Source organism: Lates calcarifer, linkage group LG20 (genome assembly GCF_001640805.2).
Source record: "Lates calcarifer isolate ASB-BC8 linkage group LG20, TLL_Latcal_v3, whole genome shotgun sequence".
In the NCBI taxonomy this organism is placed as follows: domain Eukaryota; kingdom Metazoa; phylum Chordata; class Actinopteri; family Centropomidae; genus Lates; species Lates calcarifer.
This window is the reverse complement of record NC_066852.1, coordinates 14,339,534-14,357,660: the sequence shown is the minus strand read 5'-3', so window position 1 is coordinate 14,357,660 and position 18,127 is coordinate 14,339,534. Positions and strand designations below refer to the sequence as shown.

General features: G+C 42.8%; 2 protein-coding genes across 3 annotated transcripts; one reads left to right on the top strand and one right to left on the bottom strand.

Annotated features, from left to right (window-relative positions):
* Positions 1 to 1,926: 1,926 nt before the first annotated feature.
* On the bottom strand, positions 1,927 to 5,049 carry LOC108893156 (uncharacterized). The gene is made up of 4 exons (XM_018691009.2): positions 4,724 to 5,049; positions 3,342 to 4,273; positions 2,306 to 3,239; positions 1,927 to 2,129 (listed from the first exon to the last, which is right to left on the bottom strand). Exons 1-4 carry the CDS (start codon positions 4,739 to 4,741, stop codon positions 2,016 to 2,018), a joined length of 1,998 nt encoding a protein of 665 aa, XP_018546525.1. The 5' UTR covers positions 4,742 to 5,049; the 3' UTR covers positions 1,927 to 2,015.
* Positions 5,050 to 7,384: 2,335 nt separating this feature from the next.
* trpc6a (transient receptor potential cation channel, subfamily C, member 6a) lies at positions 7,385 to 18,124 on the top strand. 2 transcript variants are annotated; one of them, XM_018691981.2, is made up of 14 exons: positions 7,387 to 7,590; positions 8,620 to 8,948; positions 9,443 to 9,575; positions 10,715 to 11,015; positions 11,522 to 11,707; positions 12,675 to 12,839; positions 12,939 to 13,176; positions 13,268 to 13,495; positions 14,646 to 14,910; positions 15,173 to 15,368; positions 17,012 to 17,212; positions 17,410 to 17,466; positions 17,612 to 17,687; positions 17,843 to 18,124. In XM_018691981.2, exons 1-14 carry the CDS (start codon positions 7,451 to 7,453, stop codon positions 17,968 to 17,970), a joined length of 2,643 nt encoding a protein of 880 aa, XP_018547497.1. In that variant the 5' UTR covers positions 7,387 to 7,450; the 3' UTR covers positions 17,971 to 18,124. The 2 variants fall into 2 exon arrangements, with proteins under 2 accessions (XP_018547499.1, XP_018547497.1); XM_018691983.2 differs by lacking the exons at positions 17,612 to 17,687; positions 17,843 to 18,124 and having other exon boundaries at positions 7,385 to 7,590; positions 17,333 to 17,466.
* The last annotated feature ends 3 nt before the right edge of the window (positions 18,125 to 18,127 follow it).

Genomic DNA, 18,127 nt, shown 5'->3' with positions numbered 1-18,127 from the left:
TAGCAGGTTATTAATCCTTAGTTAAAAAAAACAGACCGTTTTGTAAACCTTCATAAAGACTGTCTTATCAAAAAGTGGTGGCAAATAATCTATATAGGTGTTCATATACTCATGTCTATTCTGAGTAAGAGGATATTTATAGTTAAAACAAAGTTAAAGCATTAACTTCCATACGGCAGCTTTAGCTCACAATGAGAACTCAGTAACAGTTAAAGCCTTTGCAGGCTAAACTTCAACATACCAAGCCTAAATATTCCTCTTAAATTAACCTACAAAACATTCCATTGCCAAAGGCGATGTCTTCTGACGTCCCACCTGAACCAAAGTCCACAGCCGAGCTGAAAGGTCATCAGTTTACTCAAAGCAGGAGAAACAGCTGGTGAATGTAAACAGTTTGTATTCCTAGAAATAATTACAGTGAATGTGCTTTGGCAAGATGTTGCACTGTTGAAGAGACAGATGAGGACAAATGGTCAAGCCTGAGCTGATTGGTGCATGGGACGAGGGGTCCTGTATCAGAAATCTGCAGCTAAGGGTGAACAGAGGGTAAGTGTGAAAAGTAGTAAAAGTGAATGCATCATAAGCTGCATAAGTCTGCACTGAGTGTGGGTTTCAATATGACTGGCAGCAGCAGGTGAAATCACTTCTACCGACCCATCCCAGTAGGTGGTGCTGTGAATCTTTCGTCTGTAGTACATACCTAAACATACATGAATATGTGTGTGTGTGTCTGTGTGTGTGTGTGAGTAATTTTGTCTGCTGCAGCTCCCTGTGTTTACAATCCCTGCCGAAATTTGTAATATTGTAATTTCACTAAAATGAGACCCAAGTTGTAACAACCAGGAAATATTCTTTTATCATTTGTTAATTGTCAGATCGGAGAAGATTTCTCAGTCCTTGCAATATTTTTCTGAAAACATGGTCCAATCAGGAAAAGGAGATCAAACCCTGACCTCTACAAATGAACCACTTTAACAATCCAGGGCAAAATGTGTTGCTCAAAATGTCATCTCCTTAGACAGAGCATCCTCCACAGAGTTATGAAGTGGAAAAGGCTGCTGTGGGAAACCTCCACATAAGGCCATGTTCAGACAGACAAAAACATTAAGTGGGGTCAAAAATCAGCTTCCACTTCAATGAGGCCGCTGTGTTGATGCAGTTGATGCTAGAAGACCAACCAGGAAACATGGGAATTAGATTGTGGTTGTTCAATGTTTTTCTTGTTCATAAACTGACCCAGAATCTGAAAGTGAACTAATTGACTCTGTTTCTCTTTTTCAGTTTTTTGGAAATTGTAATCTTTAGCTTCATTTCACAGTTAGCTGAGACAACAGACCTTTAAACTGATTGGATGTTTCATAGACTGGGAGTCATAATTGACCTCATGAACATTTGACATATTGTGACTGTAATTCAGACTCTTCATTACCATGTAGGTGTCCAGTAAACCAATAGTACCATCAGTATTTAAGTATTCATAATGTAGATAAGCAGAATCGGTTTGTCAAATTGAAGAGGATTTTATTAAGAAACCAACAGTTCCCACCCTGAGCAAGCCCCTGGCAACAGTGGCGAGGAAAAACTTCCATTTAGAAGGCAGAAACCTCGAGCAGACCCGGACTCAGGGTGGGCGGCCATCTGCCTTGACCGGTTGGGTTGAGAGAGAAAGGGGGAATAGGGGAGAGGGGGCGAGGAGAATGGGGGGGGTTAGGGGGTGAGGAGAAAGGGGGGGTTGGGAGGTAGATAGGATTGGGGGGGTTGGAGGAGTTGGGAGGTAGGTGGGATGGGGATGGGGGGGGGAATGGGGATGGGGGGTTGGGAGGTAGATGGGAATGGGGGGGGGGGGGGGGGGGGGGGGGGGGGATGGGGGGGTTGGGAGGTAGATGGGATGGGGGGTGGGGGGGGTGTATGGGATGGGATGGGGGGGGTGAAGAGAAGGGAAGAAAGGAGAGATTGGGGGAGAGGGGATAAAGAGAAAAGAAATGGGGGAGAGATAGATGGAGGTCCTGGTCAAGTTATTGGTCGAAGCAACAGCTGCATGGACGGCAGAAAAACAGTCTTTTCCACAGAGGAAAACATTTGCGCTGAGTCTTCTTCTCCTCCTTCTCGGTCTCCTTTTTGTTCTCATCCTTTTGTTTTAGAGGTGATTAGAAAAACAACACATCAGTACAAAAGTAAAAATAAAACTAAAATCCAACAGTGAGAAGATGTTTTCAAGTTACAGACAACAACACTTGTTTGGTCCTGAAAAGGTGAATAACTTCACAACTCAAATGTTTCTAGATGAAGAAGCAGAACATCTTACCTTTGAGAAGATTTTATGGAGGAAGCTGCAAAAGCTGTTTCTCGTCTTCTCCTCGGCCTCTCTGACGGAGTCTCTTGGCTGAGACTGAGAGGACTGGCTCATGTCTTCATGTAGCTCATCTGCTGTTGCTTCAACCAGGGCTGGGTCCTTCAGGATGAAGTCAAACTCCTGATGATCTGGTGGGATCGGGCTGATGGAGGACAGAGGGGAGTTTGGTGTCGTGTCCTCATCTTCCATGTAATCTTCCAATACCAGAGGAGAGGACTTCAGGTCTGTTTTCAGGAAGACACTGGAGGAGGTGGTGGAGTCCTGTTCCAGTAGGAGAGGCTGGATCTTTATCTTCTGCCTTGCACTGAAAAACCTCTTCCACAGTGACTTCTTTCTGGTGTCATGTCCTTTTGCCGGTGTCTCTTCTTTGTTGTCATTTTCTTTTTGTGTCATAATCCTTCTCTTCACTACAGTGGCTTTTCCTGTGAGGAAGGATTTCATCACTGAAAGCCAAAATGCCAGGGTCTTCTCTGCTGCTCTGTCTTTTGGCACCTGGCAGCGGGCAGGAGCAACAGCACTGGAGGATCGTCCATCCAATGGGGCTTGTCTAGCTACTGAGAGGACAGAGACGACCTCAGTCATCACGGCTGCCGTGAAGTCGGTTGGAATCCTCACAGGGATGTCTGCACCGATGGTATCGCAGATAGCCTGGCTCAAAATGATTTGCACACCGTTGTGGATGTTGTCCAAAAACTCCTTCAGGTGCTCTAAGGACCTGGGTCTGATCAGGTTGAAGGCGCCAGATGTGACGGAGGGCTGGCGGATGGACTGTAAGACCTTTCTAATGACCAAGTCTGTGACGAACTTCAGCACATCTGTGCACATGTTGATGAGTTTCTCCTTCACAGCTTGGTTGTAAATTCCTTCATTTACCTCTCTCCACTGCCTAAAAAAGAAACACAGGGTGAAACACAGAAATAATACTCTCAAATGTCAGAAATGTATTCAAGTATCCACCAGAAAATCAGTGAGCAAACACATGACTTACTCTTCGGTGAGGCTTTCGAAGAATCTCCTTATTATGGGAGAGATGGTGGAAGAATTCAGGACAAGCTGTGGTTCTGCTGCTTCTCCCTTTTGGTCCTGGGAACATGCAGAATGTCCGTCCTCTTCTGAGGGTCCTGGTCCATCTTTCTCTGATGGAGAGCTCAGACTGGGGGTTTTCTCTAGGGCCTGAGAGGAGCTGTCCACTGGGTCAGGGGTAGACACTTCCCCCTCAGTGTTGGCAGCAGTCATCAGGACCTCATTTCTTTCCTCGTCTTGGAAATCTGTTGAAGCCTCATCCACCTGACTGGGTGATGGAGATGGGCTGGTGGAGTCTTTCTCTGCTGTGTCTTCTTCTTCAATGATCTCCAGAGGGGTGGAGGTCATCTCCAGTCTGGAGGAAGCTTTGGAAGAAGAAACCTTTTTGAGCATCTCGGTCTCCTTCCCGATAGAGTTGCTCTTCCATGTTGACTTCAGCTTTTTGAAGAATGACAGCTGGTTTCTTGGGTTTGCTGGCAGAGTCAGTGGACTGCAGGATCCTGACAGCCTCCTGCCGAGCATTTGGGTTGCCTCAGTAATTGCTGTGGTGGTGGAGAAAGAGGAAGCGGAGGAAGATGGTCTCTCGCTCTCCTCTGACCTGATGGAAAATCTGGAGGAGAATCCGGTCTCAGTGGTGAGGAGTTCCTCTCTGTCTCCAAAATACTCCTCCTCTTCCTCTGGGTACTCAGGATCCACAAAGTTTTGACATACACCTCTGATAACCTCATTGAGATCCTGAGCACGAGGTGTATTCATCTCAGAGATGTCTGAGTCGGCGATGGAGCACCAAGTGGCGTATGTCATGATGCTCTCCTCAGACATGGCTGGAGAGGTGCGGCAGAAGCTGACGTCTTCATCCTGCAGAACATCCTCAAGATGCTCAGATGGAGTTGTGCTCTAAAGCAGAGATATATAAACAGTGTTAGGTCCATGTAGTGTAGTGGATATGTTTGATATAATTGATTTTTAATTGTATGTTTTCTAAATAAATTATTTTCTCGTATCAAATAACAATATTCAGGTCACAGAGTAAAAGAACATGTAGCTTTACTCTTACTCTTTTAAATGAAATGTGCATTACATTGTTACAGGTTGTATGTGAAATCATTAGTTAAGAAATAATGATTAAAATGTCTTCATCTTGTTTCTGTGTAAAGCAGGACAGACAAACAGATGCTGCCTATCCACCTGCTCACAATGAAGTAACTCACTGAACCACAGTTAACCTGCTAACAGAATTGTTTTACTTAAAATTACTTAAAAAACAGTTTTTAAATTGTGCAAATCAATCTCTTAACTACAAACTAACTCACAGCTGATGCTTCAGTAAGGTGCATTTATATTTACCTGTCTGTCTGCAGACATCTTCAGTCGAGCTTTGTCTCTTCTGCTCTTGTGTTTCTCTCTCTTCTTATCGAACTCTCTGTCTTCAGGTTGAGTCAGTGCGTTTTCTTCTCGTGATAAAATATCAATAGTTCAGTACAGATAATCACACAGATACGTCTGTTCACTACGGCGAATAAAACTAAACTGAAACTTGTGTCTACAGAAAACCTCTCTGTGTTCTAGTAGAACTCACTGAGCTGTGACACAACTGTGTTCTAATAGAACTCTGTGTTATGACAGATTTCTGTGTTCTAATAAATGTGCACCTGCTATTCTTCATTCATATAGCTTCTTATAGTTTAATATATTTAGTTATTTTAATCTATTTTCCTCTGTTTATTTTTTCAAGATTTCATTTGAACTATTTTGAAGTTAATTCAACTTAAAATATATATTTTGTACAAAATGTCTAGTTTTAATGATCAGACCACTTCTGAACATGAGTTCAACTTACTTGAAGTCTAGTGACTGAAATGATGAGTTGAATGAATAAACTGCACAGAATTCAATCCACTGTCTAAATAAACATGATCAACATACTGTTTAAGAGTTACACTCTTAAAAGACGATCCCCACAGGTCATTTGTGCAAGAAGCTTATATGACCCACAGCTATGTGTTGATGTTAAACGACATCTCCTGGTCATATGAGCCAGCATCAGTCTTCAGCAAATGACCAAAAGCTATGGAATCTGATTTGTGTCAGTATAATCAAACAATATCTGTATATCTGTGTGTTAACTTTGGAACAAGGGCGATTTCACAGTGGAGCACTTGTGAGCACTTGTGGACTTTCTCACACTAGCTTCTAACAAGGGGGGGAGGTGTCCTCTGTTATCAGTTAACACATCTGAGGTGAGGTCGAACTCACTCCAATCTGGTAGCTCAGTTTGTACAGTGTTAATACTGTTTCTGATGCTTCACTAAAATCAAATTTTGGTGACCCTGTGATCGCCCTCGTGTGTCACTCTCATAATAAAGTATCATCCTTGTAAAATACAGCACTCACAAATGACATTTAACTGATCTCAATCCTGCTCCCCAGGAGATGAACGCTTTTGGTTTTAATCACCTGTCTTCTCTCTGTGGATGAACATTACGATTTTGGGACTTCAAGATTTTGCTGGGGAGACGAAGAGAAGCAAAAAAAATCACGACTGAACAATTGCGGTGACGTTTAAACAAGCCACAGTTTTCTCCACAGAACAGGATGCTCATTTGGAGCACCAGTGTTTTCCTCTCTGATCCCACATCTCTTTATTTTTACTCTGTAGCACACACAGCTTAGTTTGTGTGTGTATTCATTGTCAGCATGCACATACCAGACCACACAAAGAGCCAGAGCTCCTACACTGTTATCACCAGAATCAGTGGTACGAAAACACACACACACAGAGGGAGAGAGAGAGGGGGAGAAGAGGATTATCCAGGTGCTTGCCCACTCAGTGCCCCCCAATAAGAGTGTGTATGTTTGAGCTGACAGTGTTTACATCCAGATCTTAGGTCTGTTCTGTTCTGAGGAGGAAGTCTTAACAAAAACTCTTGCTGGTGACATTTGTCAGAGTTTGCCCTCTTTCTCCCCACCAGCCTCCCTGTAAAATGTAACGCTGTTACACCATGAAATGTCCAAACTCACTAGGCTTCAGCAATCAGGCCCTTAAAAGGCAATTCTCACTGCTACAATTGTACATCAGTGACTTTGCTTTATCACATTTTTAAGTGTTGAGATGTTTGTGTGATTTAATGTTGTGTTTTTGTGTAATTTCTATGCGGTGAACTGGAGAAACTGGTGGCGATGATGCAGAACACACTGCATGATCAGAGGAAAAAGCTAAAATTAACCTATGTAAGTGTGTATGACCGTGTGCTTTCTTGTCAATACAAGAGCCAGAAACAAGGTACTGTGACTCACCTTTGATCTGCTGGTGAGGAAATACATGTTTGCATGCATAAAAACACAGACATGCATCAACACACATGCTTACATGTGTATGAATATATGCTGTTGTGTGTGTGTGTGTGTGTGTGTGTGTGTGTGTGTGTGTGGGTGCGTGTGCGCACAGAGTGGGATGTTGTTTTCCCACAGTGGACGAGGATCAGTGGAGAGTGGGAGCACAGGAAGCAAAGTCTACTGGGAATTTAAACCCTGAGGAATCTCATCTGCTGTTCATCAGCCATCAGTCACTCCTGCACGCATGCACACACACACACACAGACAAAACTCAGCATGTACTCTAAACACTACAGTTTAAAATAGCATTTTACAGCCTGCGCATTAAAACTGTTGGCAAAGCACAATATTTTGAGAGTATTCTGCTGGTGTAAATCAACTTAAACATTGCAAATCAGCCTGCATTCTCAAAACTGATGCAGAGAACAACTTCAGGGGAAATTAAAGAGGAGGCTGTAGATTCAGTGGAAACAGCTGAGACAAAAATAACCAAATATCACCAATAACTTGTGTGGTCAGTGGTAACACTGAGCTGCCCTCCACATCTGTAGTTCAATGAGTCATGTAAATAAAAGTATAGTGGGACCCAGAAGGATGCATTCTTTCTCAAGGACACAGAAAAAAATGAGGAGGGAGGGAGAGAGAGAGAGAGAGAGAGAGAGAGAGTCATGCCACAAGCACTTGATCACTCGTTCATATGAAGCGGGAGCGGACCCTCGGTTGTTGACCACTTACAGGATGAACCACAGACCGTCTGCGGTTCATCATAACAGCCGGCCTGTAGGTTACACTAACAGCCCGAGGGCAAGGAGCCGTGATAACCTGCTGATGTATGATGATTTTGGAGAGGAGAACTGTTGCCCTGGACGATGCCTCGGGTGAGTCTCTCATTTACAGCCCCTATTCAGCCAGATGTTCATGTACTGAGCAGGTGTGTTTTCATATTATGTAATCAGAATCAGCAATCATTTGACTGTAATATCTTTTCAGCAGCATTTTGCCTTTTCATGGTATTTATGTTAACACAGCATGATGAATTAATAATGAGTTACCTGAAGACGTGTAATAGAAGGCAATGAAGTGAGACAATAACCTCAGCATGTGTCCATTACAACAGTGCAGTTATTTTTGTAAAATCAAGAAGTAAAAATAAGCTGATGAAGATCAAAACTGCACTTTTAGTGTTTGTGATGTTACACAGTATCCTTTTAAAAGTCTGTCATATTCTTCAAGGATGATCTTGTTTGTATGTTTGCAGTCTCAACGGTGAACACGGTAAAATGAGACTGTATGTATTATATACAGGAAAAACAAACTATTCTAAACAAACTATTCTAATCGAACTGGTGCTAGTTTTCCATGACTATAGTTTACTTTCCAACTTGTTACTTGGAAAAAAGAGAGTAGTTTTTGCCAATCAATAAAAGGCCCATCAGCATAATGTCATTAAGGTTAATGGAGGATTGTGAGTACCAGTGTTGTTCCCCTTCAGTGACTTCCCAAAAATTTACAGGCCAGTAGAACTATTTTTGAAGTTTTGGTGGATTTGTGTTAAATCTGGGTTGTAAACATAACATTTCTAGTTATCTTTTGGTTTGTATACTTTATCTCAGTTTCTATTTTTAGATTTTTATCCAAACATGGTCCCCTACACGGACCTGCACGAAGATTGCAGTTTCTGTAGAGAAATGTTGTTTGCATATTTCCAAACTTCTCTGCTGTATTTGTTCTGGTGTTAAGTAGAATTAATGATTAAATCCTATTAATGTGTGATGAGTTGAATTGAGTTGAAACTCTGGACAAGTGCCTGAGGTGTCGTTTCCAAAATGTAATATGTGTGTGTGTATGTGTAAGTTCCCATGTGGACAATATATACTGTATGTTTATGTCTCCTGACTCTCTGGCAGCCACAGCAGCTCTGAGAGACAGCTCATGGCTCGTCTCACTGCTGTTAAACGACGCCAGGCTCTCCGTGGTCCTGCCTATATGTTCTGCGCTCCTTCGACCAGCCTGTCAGAGGTTGAGCAGCGTTTCCTGGAGGCAGCTGAGTATGGCAACATACCAGAGGTGCGGCGCATGCTGCTCCATGTTCCTAACTTGAATGTCAACGCTGTGGACTACATGGGCCAGAATGCGTTGCAGCTGGCTGTGGCCAACGAGCATCTCGAGGTGACGGAGCTACTGCTGGGGAGGGCGGATTTGGCCAGAGTGGGTGATGCCCTCCTCTTAGCCATCAGTAAGATGTGTGCATTTGTGTATGTTTGCATATAACAGTGATTTAAAGGGTTAAACCGGCAGTGACTCATTTTTGAGTTCAATATTCCCTCACCTTTTTGCTTTGTCTTTTTAGCTGCTTAATGTTTCTCTACACAGTGACTACCTGAGGAGACTGTCCTCTGTGTGGTGCAGTGACCTGTCTGGACTGGCCTTTCTATGGTGCTTAATTAGGTTGTTAACTGGTGAACTGCCAGAGCCTTTTCTACAGACTTTTTCACTGAAAGGATATTCCTGCTGCAGCCAAAAACTTAAAACCAAAACAATGAGCTGAAAGATGCTAAACTGCAGAGCTGAAGGGAACTCATCTTAATATCTTAATAATACTACAGGAAATTCATGTTCCTCGATACTAGCAAAGTACTGAGGTAAGGCTGTGAAAGTGACCAGGTACTAAACCACTCCAACATCTTAGCCCTGTCTCTACGTGTGTGTGTGTGTGTGTGATTTTTTTAGGTAAAGGTTATGTTCGTATCACAGAAGCCCTGTTGGGTCACCCTTCACTTAGAGATACTCGTCGTCTGACAGCAAGCCCTGCTCAAGCTGACATGTTGGATGACTTCTACGCTTATGATGAGGATGGGACGAGGTAAGACCTTTAAGACAGGGGCGTCACTAAAAATACTGTGCCCTCTGACCACAGTTAACAGTAACTGCAGCGCTGGTCCTGAATTCGTCCTGACTACGTAAAGGGCTATTTTGTGTTTGCTGCAGGCAACATCATCATCAGGACTGAAGTTCACTCTCAGGGACTAATACCTAGTAACTCCCTGAAGTCTTTGCTGTTTGCCTGACAACTGGTTTTTGCCAAGAAATAGTTTGGCATGTAATGCCTTTGCTAAATGGCAATTTGTTATTTTTAAACTCCTTCGAGCAGATTAAATAAACAAGCTATAACTTGTTTATACGTGAAATTTAGAGGTGCTGGTACTTGGCTTTTGTTACCTTTGGACAGAGCCAGGCTACTTATTTCCCTGTTTCCAATCTTTGTGCGAAGCTAAATTAGCCATCTGCTGGTGGTTTTTTGACAGACATGAGAGTGGTATCTTATCTAACTCTCAGCAAGAAAGCAGAGTAAGCATATTTATACAAATGTCAAACTTTTGTCAAACACACACAAACATTTGATCTTAGTAAATTCAACAGCACTCGGAACATGTAAGGAGGAGGTTGGAGTGGTGGAAAGAGCTGTGGTAGCAAACAGCAGAGTTGGCATTAGGGCACAGTGGTATGAATGTGTTTGGACATCACTGGTCAGCTTGGACAAACTGTCAAAGGAAGGACACTTATAGATACAGTCCAGGTTGATTATGGAATAAGGTGCAGGTGGGGAGACACCAGGTGACTGCAGGGCTGATTGGGGAAGTGGGAACAGGTGTGGGGATGACACACTGGAGGGAAATACACACAAGGGCAGGAAGCAGAACCTTAACAGGCACAAAAAGGAATGCACTTTCAATATAAAACAGGAAATAGGACAAAGTCCAGGGAGTCTCACAGACAGATCATGACAATGATTTTGATTTTGATTGGAGAAGGGAGGAAGTTATTTGGAGGAAAAATTCAAGCGATGATGAAAGTTATGAAAGGTGTCCACACTGACCAGTACCTTTTATGAGACACAGATCCAGAATAATCACATGCACTATGTTAACACATTTGATTTATCTTCTTTGTTGCTTTGTACATGTATATTATCCATGTTATTGTGTACACCCATTCCCACAGGTTCTCTCATGATGTGACTCCAGTCATACTTGCAGCGCATTGCCGGGAATACGAGATAGTTCACACCCTGCTGAGTAAAGGGGCTCGCATCGACCCCCCTCATGACTACTTCTGCAGCTGTGACTCCTGTAACTACCAGCAGCAGTTTGACTCCTTCAGCCACTCGCGATCGAGGATCAATGCCTACAGGGGACTTGCCAGTCCTGCTTACCTCTCCCTGTCCAGTGAGGACCCGGTGCTGGCAGCCCTGGAGCTCAGCAACGAACTGGCCATGCTGGCTAACATTGAGAAAGAATTTAAGGTACAAATCCCAACAAAGATCCAACAGAATCACCAGCAACAATTATGTGAACACAGGGCATCAAAGATCACTGGGCACATCCTGTTACTGCTACTGTGAACATGACCTAAAAACCAGCTCTTCATCAAATACACAAAACATTTGCCAGGTCGCTGCCAACCAGCTGCCAGTAAAACCTGCCTGTAAACATAAGATCATTTTATGAGCCTTAAGAGAGGAAGCAGAAACAGATGACGGTCTAGTTCCTGTAGTCACTGTTGACATTGCTTGTTTGCCAGACATACAACAACAATTATTACTGTACTACAAGTACAGTACAGTAAATACATGGCACAATGCTTCTGAGATACATCCATGTACACAAATTAATCACGTAGCTCACCTTTCTTGGTATGTAGGCAATTTTATGTCTCACTAATACTAACTTAAATATGTTTTGAGGTCTACTATAGTACATCTAAAATGTCTCACTCACTGATATACATTTTCCCTTGTGGTGTTCGTAGAACGACTACTGCTGTCTGTCGAGCCAGTGCAAGGACTATGTGGTGGGCCTCCTGGATCTGTGCCGCAGCACAGAGGAGGTGGAGGCCATACTGAGCGGAGAAACTGACACCGAAGACACCTATGATCTGCCAGGTCGGCCCTCCCTCACCAGGCTCAAATTAGCCATCAAATATGAACTCAAAAAGGTTAGTATGCTCACAAACAGGCTATGACGCTGAGGTAAGAAAAAGTCCATGTTTTTATGGTAATATAAGAATTATTGCTAAGTAAAGGCAAAGATTTAACAGCGAAAAGGGATCACATCGTGTCATTAAGTATACAACAAGTATTTTTTACTTGACCTGGATAAGAATCACGGCGCCGTGTCATCACATTTAAATTTAGTCAAAGTTAAATATAATGTACATATAAGGAAATTCTGAAATGATGTGATTCAATCCCAGATAATAAGCTCTGAGAGCATCTTGTTCAAAGTGATAGTGTGTATTTGCTAGATTCTTTAACTAAAAATGGCAGTATGTGGCAGCTGAGCAGTCCGGATGTTGCAACATCCTTGAATGTACAGTAAGTTTTCAAAAGGTTTTCAGCTCCTCACTGCATTGCTACAGGATGGTAACAAACTATGCAAAAAACAAATAAATTATTGTACAAATGAAAGTCATCAAACATCTCAAGCTGATTTTCAGACCTCTTTTTAAAAAATCGACTGAAAACAATGCCTGTCTGTAAGGTCACTGAAAACTCATTGGCAGATAATGGTCTAATATAATGTTAATATAAAACTATATTTTAATGGAGATTTAACTTAAGTCTGAAGTCATCTGTTCTATTCTCAATTTTCAAATGTCTCATGTGATACCTTTATCAGAGAGCAGAGTTTATAGTGCTGAAACAGTCAATCAATTAGTCAAATAACACAATATTAATCTTCAAGCCTCTTCCATAATTGATTAACATTCAAGTCATTTATCAATGGAAAAAATGCTCCACTGTGCTCTGGATTCAGCCAACGTGGGTTTTGAACTGCTGACCAGACAAAATAGGCTTTTCCACCCTGGACTCCTACTGAGTGAATGATGATGATTCTTTTGGCTCTGTCTTTTCACCACTCATGATGTCTCTGTTTCTCTCCCTTCACTTGGCACCGTTCAGTTTGTAGCTCATCCTAACTGCCAGCAGCAGCTGCTGAGTATCTGGTATGAGAATCTGCCCGGTCTGAGACAACAGACCACTGCAATCAAACTGCTGGTGGTGCTGGGAGTGGCTATAGGACTGCCTGGACTGGCTCTGGCTTACTGGATCGCTCCTTGCAGCAGAGTAAGTCACCCACATTAATTCCCAGATACACAAATCAGACTATAAATCCCTGCAGGATGGTTTCTCTCATCCTCCCACTGTTTCATCTCTCTCACTCAGGTGGGGAAAGTGATGCGTAGCCCCTTCATGAAGTTTGTGGCCCACGCCTCTTCCTTCACCATTTTCCTGGGCCTTCTCATCCTGAATGCTGCTGACCGCTTTGCGGGCACCACCCTGCTGCCAAACATGACCCACCATCATCAGCCGGGAGGACCCCAATTCAGCCCGCTACTGCTCTACCGCATGACCACAACACCCTTCACGTGGATGGAGATCCTCATCATTTCATGGGTCATGGGTGAGATTTAGATGATCTTGATGGATGAAATTCCTCACCAAAAACATCACGGCGTCCTGTGCATGACATCGTCTGACATGTGCCGCCGCAGGTATGATCTGGGCTGAAGTGAAGGAGATCTGGAGTCAAGGACCCGGGGAGTACCTGGTCGAACCATGGAACTTCTTGGACTTTGGGATGCTGGCGATCTTCCTCGCCTCCTTCAGCTGCCGTTTCTCTGCCCTGAGACATGCTAACTTAGCCCAGACCTATGTACACACACACTACACAACACTGATTAATGTCACATTGCCCCCTGAGATAAACTACTTTACACTGGGTGAGCATGCTAACAGACTGCCACACTTTAAAAACCATCATTTATCTAATGTATAAACAGCTGCAGTGAGTTAGCACAAGATGGTGCATAGAGGAGCATATATCCCACTATAGCTGAGATGACATCTGCTGGCTTTGGACTCGGCCAGACACAAGCAGTCTCTGTCTGAATTCTCCTGTTGTTATCGGGTAGTTGAATAAAAACATGATAAAACCGCAAACTATTCAAATTTAGAAACTTAGCATTTTTGAGGAGTAGAAGTATTTGTTACTTAGTTTAGTGGTTCCCAACATTTTTGGCTTCAGACCCACATTAGTGGGGAGACCCACCAATACACATTGGAGGTCAGAGGAGGTAAAACTGTAAGATTTCAACATGCATATCTGTGTAGGGGAACATCTGTTTTTTTCTTTTTTCAATCCTTATAATCATATTAAGTTGAGAACCGGCTTCTTCACACACACTGATCAGTCACAACATTAAAACTACTGACCTAATATTGTGTTGGTCCCCCTCATCCTGCCAAAACAGCTCTGACCTGTTGGGACATGGACACAGGACATCTGAAGGTGTCCTGTGGTGTCTGGCACTGGGACGTCTGTGGTCGTTTGGGTCCTGTGGATTGCGGGGTTAGGCCTCCATATAAGAGCTGCTGTGTTGCCTGGTTTGGTGCATCCCACAGATTCTGGATCAGATTGGGATCTGGGGAGTTTGGAGGTCAGGTTAAGGCCTTGGTTTTTGTTGTGTTCCTCAAGACATTTGTGAACAGTTTTTGTGGTGTGGGGGAATGCTGTTGCCATGGAGGTTGGGCTGTGCTTAATATGCAACAGTGTTGATGGGTGGTACATGTCAAAGTAACATCCAGGTGAATGTCAGGACCCAGGGTTTCCCAGCAGAACATTGTATTGTTAACAAGATGATCACTGGTCAGTGGTTCTAATGTTGTGGCTAATCAGTGTACCCTCTCTGTGAAATGAATAATATGGTGTCCTAATGCAACCAGTTTCTTCCATTATCTGACCTGAAAGCATAACTGCAGGCTTCTTTGTAAGACTTGCCTTTCAAAAAGAAGTTTGGAACAAAGAAAATCTACTTAAGTCAAAGCTGATTTGCTGAACCTCACTGACTTATTCATGTTCTGTTTTTGTAGCTCGGAACGAGTGGTTGCCGTCAGACCCCCAGCTGGTATCGGAGGGCCTGTATGCAGTCGCCGTGGTGCTGAGCTTCTCTCGGATTGCTTACATCCTCCCGGCCAACGAGAGCTTCGGCCCACTGCAGATCTCCTTAGGCAGAACCGTCAAGGACATCTTCAAGTTCATGGTCATCTTCATCCTGGTCTTTCTGGCGTTCATGATCGGCATGTTTAACCTGTACTCCTACTACCTGGGGGCTAAGCAGAATGACGCTTTCACCACGTGAGACATTAAGTGAACACGTTTGTTCACAGATGCATTTAGATTTTTCTGCCTTGAAACACATGTATATGCTTTGAAATTGGTGAGCAGTAACATACACACCATGTTGAACACTGTAAGAACTAACTGTGGGCCAAAAAATGTTCTTTTCTTCCCATTGCTTGAATTTTCCCTACTGATGATTAATGGTTTGCTTGATCTGAAAAATAACTTTTCTCTTGTCTCCCTCCATTTCTCTCTCTCTCTCTCTCTCTCCATCTAGCCTGGAGGAGAGCTTCAAAACATTGTTCTGGGCTATATTTGGACTGTCTGAGGTCAGGTCCGTCGTAATCAACAATGGACACAAATTCATCGAGAACATTGGCTACGTGCTGTATGGCGTCTACAATGTTACCATGGTGATAGTGCTGCTCAACATGCTCATCGCCATGATTAACAGTTCCTTCCAGGAGATTGAGGTTCGCCAATCAAATCCTATCAACATAATAACATCATTATGTGCTTCAGATACAAGCTCAGATATGGACTGGGGAAGCATTACCTATATTCGCATGTAATTGTCAAAGTAGCATACAACGTTAGGCTCATCGAATATGTGAAGTCTTAAAATTTCATTAGAACACTTCAGCAACGTGTTTTGTAAATAGATTGAATAGGTGACAAAATCAGTCATGTTCTTGTATATAGCATACTATTTAAATACATAGCATATTCCATCAGAAATCTGAGAATACTCATAAAACAATGATGAATTATACATTTAGTGTGTACTACATATGCATACGTGCATGCAGTAAGAGTAGATTTATATGTACAAAATCTACCATCAAACATTTTTTTCTCTATAAAGCTTTTCATTTCTGTTGGCTCAAACAGTAAATCATTTTTTAAATGTTTCTGTTGCAGATCAAATGTGCACATTGCTGAGGTTTGGAGCTGTGATGTTAACAGCCTCTGTTGAAAAACATTATGCAAAATATGCTTATTCCCTTTCTTGAGGGAGATGTGAAGACTGATACCACTTTCATGTACTACCTCAATTAGCTTGTTAGTTTAGCTTAGCATAAAGACTGGAAACACGTGGAAACAGCTAGCCTGGCTAGACCCCTGTAAAACCACAGCTTGTATTTTTCTAAAATTGCGTTTTGTACAGATTAAACAAACAAGACGTCACATGTTAAAGAGCTTTAGAGATGCTAGTAGGTGGACTTCTTACCTTGGATCAGAGCCAGGCTAGCTGTTTCCCCTTGTTTCCAGTCATTATGCTGGGGTAACTTAGTGTTGGCTGTAGCGTCATATTTAACATTGAGACACATGTCTGTGAAGGTTCTCAGTCATCCAGGTCATGGTAGTCTTAAGTGCTGAAGTTGAAGACAACTGGACTTCTTTTATATTCTTGAAGATGTTTCACCTCTCATCCAAAAGGCTTCTTCAGTTCTGAAAACTGCTTGGGAAGTCCCAGGTATTTAACCTCTGGGGGTGGTTATGACCCACCCAGTCGTTATGTGAGTCGTTATGGTCACATGAGCACAGGTGTGACTCGTTAGTGGGTCATTGCCCCACCCTGACATCATCGTCGTTAGGGTCACATGTCTCAAGGTGTGAATGGGGGTTAAGTCTCCTGGGTAAGGATCTCAGGACTGCATTGTAAGTGGCTGATAGTTGGTGTTGTAAGCCACCACCTCTGTGTAGAGATGGACGTTCCAGGTGGACATAGATGGCCTCTTTTACTCCTCTCTCAAACCATCTGTCCTCTCTGTCCAAGATGTAGACCTTGTCGTCATCGAATGAGTGTCCCTTCTCCTTCAGATGTAAATGAACGGCTGAGTCTTGCCCTGATGAGCTGGCTCTCCTGTGTTGTACCATGTGCTTGTGGAGTGGTTGTTTGGTTTCGCATGTCATTGAGACACATGAGAAGTATTGGTCATCTCATCTAACTCTCAGCAAGAAAGTGAATAAGGACATTTCCAAAAATGTTGAAATACTCTTCACTACACAACTATACTCCAGTAAATCTGATGTTTTAAACTCAAAAAGCCACAGTGGAGCAGGTGGTGTGTTTTGTCTCTTTCCTACCTGTTTGTTTCCCTCTTTTCTTTAGGATGATGCTGATGTTGAATGGAAGTTTGCTCGGGCCAAACTCTGGTTCTCCTACTTCGAGGAGGGAAGGACGCTCCCTGTGCCTTTCAACCTCGTCCCCAGTCCAAAATCCATGCTGGGACTGGCCACATGTGTCAAGTCCCTGCTCCTGCAGCATATGGCAGGACACAGTGAGGAAAAAACAGAGACACAGCTCAACCAGGTACCACACTATGTGTACACATGTATATTTCATGAAAACATCATATACAGCCTTTGTCCTCAGTGGAGCTTTAAATACAGAGCATGAACACCTCCCAGTGGTTTCTCTGCTGCACTACAGGCTCCACCTCAGACCTGAAGACAAGAAGAAATGTCACAGTTGTGTTCAATTAAGTTAACTTCAGCTTAATCTTCTAGCTTGGAGAAAGCAAAAATTCAGGATATGGTGCTTCTACCAGCCCAACCAGATACCAGGTATGTGTATGTGTGTTTGTAGTTCTAGATTCTAAACTTAAAGAAAAAAAATCTAAATCAAAATGTGAAAATGGGACTATTCTTATTATTGTATTGGTAATTTTTGTCAAAGAATTTGAGCTTTTTTTTCCATCACTGGTTGTAGAAAATCATGAAGCGACTGATAAAGCGTTACATCATCAAAGCCCAAACGGACAGAGAGAGTGATGAGATCACTGAAGGTAAAATCAACAGAGTGATTATGAAACGGAACTTATTTCAATTGTTATATCCATTTTGGATATAAAGGTACTCTACATGTACTTGCCAATAGTTTTTCATTTCCATTTTGGCATGAAACTTTACTTGCATGACTTTGTGTCTGTTGTTAATTCAGGTGAGCTGAAGGAGATCAAGCAGGACATCTCCAGCCTGCGATACGAGCTGCTAGAGGAGAAATCACAGAACATGGAGACACTGGACGGACTGCTGAGGAGGCTGGGAGAGATCGGTACACCTTCGTAGTGGATTATACGTGGAACTGCACAGCTCAAAGATCTGACGTGCCTGTTCTGCTACACTTAATGTAGATAAAGTATGATAGCATCAAAGCTTTAATATAATAAAATAAGAATGTATGTATGTGAATATAAAATTAAAATTTAGCTTGCTGATTGCATTA

Coding starts and splice junctions, on each gene's coding strand:
- LOC108893156 (XM_018691009.2), bottom strand. Junction 3,240..3,341: donor TTCGAAAGCCTCACCGAAGA/GTAAGTCATGTG, acceptor TTTCTTTTTTAG/GCAGTGGAGAGAGGTAAATG. Junction 2,130..2,305: donor TCCATAAAATCTTCTCAAAG/GTAAGATGTTCT, acceptor CTAAAACAAAAG/GATGAGAACAAAAAGGAGAC.
- trpc6a (XM_018691981.2), top strand. CDS start 7,451: ATGAACCACAGACCGTCTGCGGTTCATCATAACAGCCGGCCTGTAGGT. Junction 14,911..15,172: donor CAGAATGACGCTTTCACCAC/GTGAGACATTAA, acceptor CTCTCCATCTAG/CCTGGAGGAGAGCTTCAAAA. Junction 17,467..17,611: donor CCAGCCCAACCAGATACCAG/GTATGTGTATGT, acceptor CACTGGTTGTAG/AAAATCATGAAGCGACTGAT.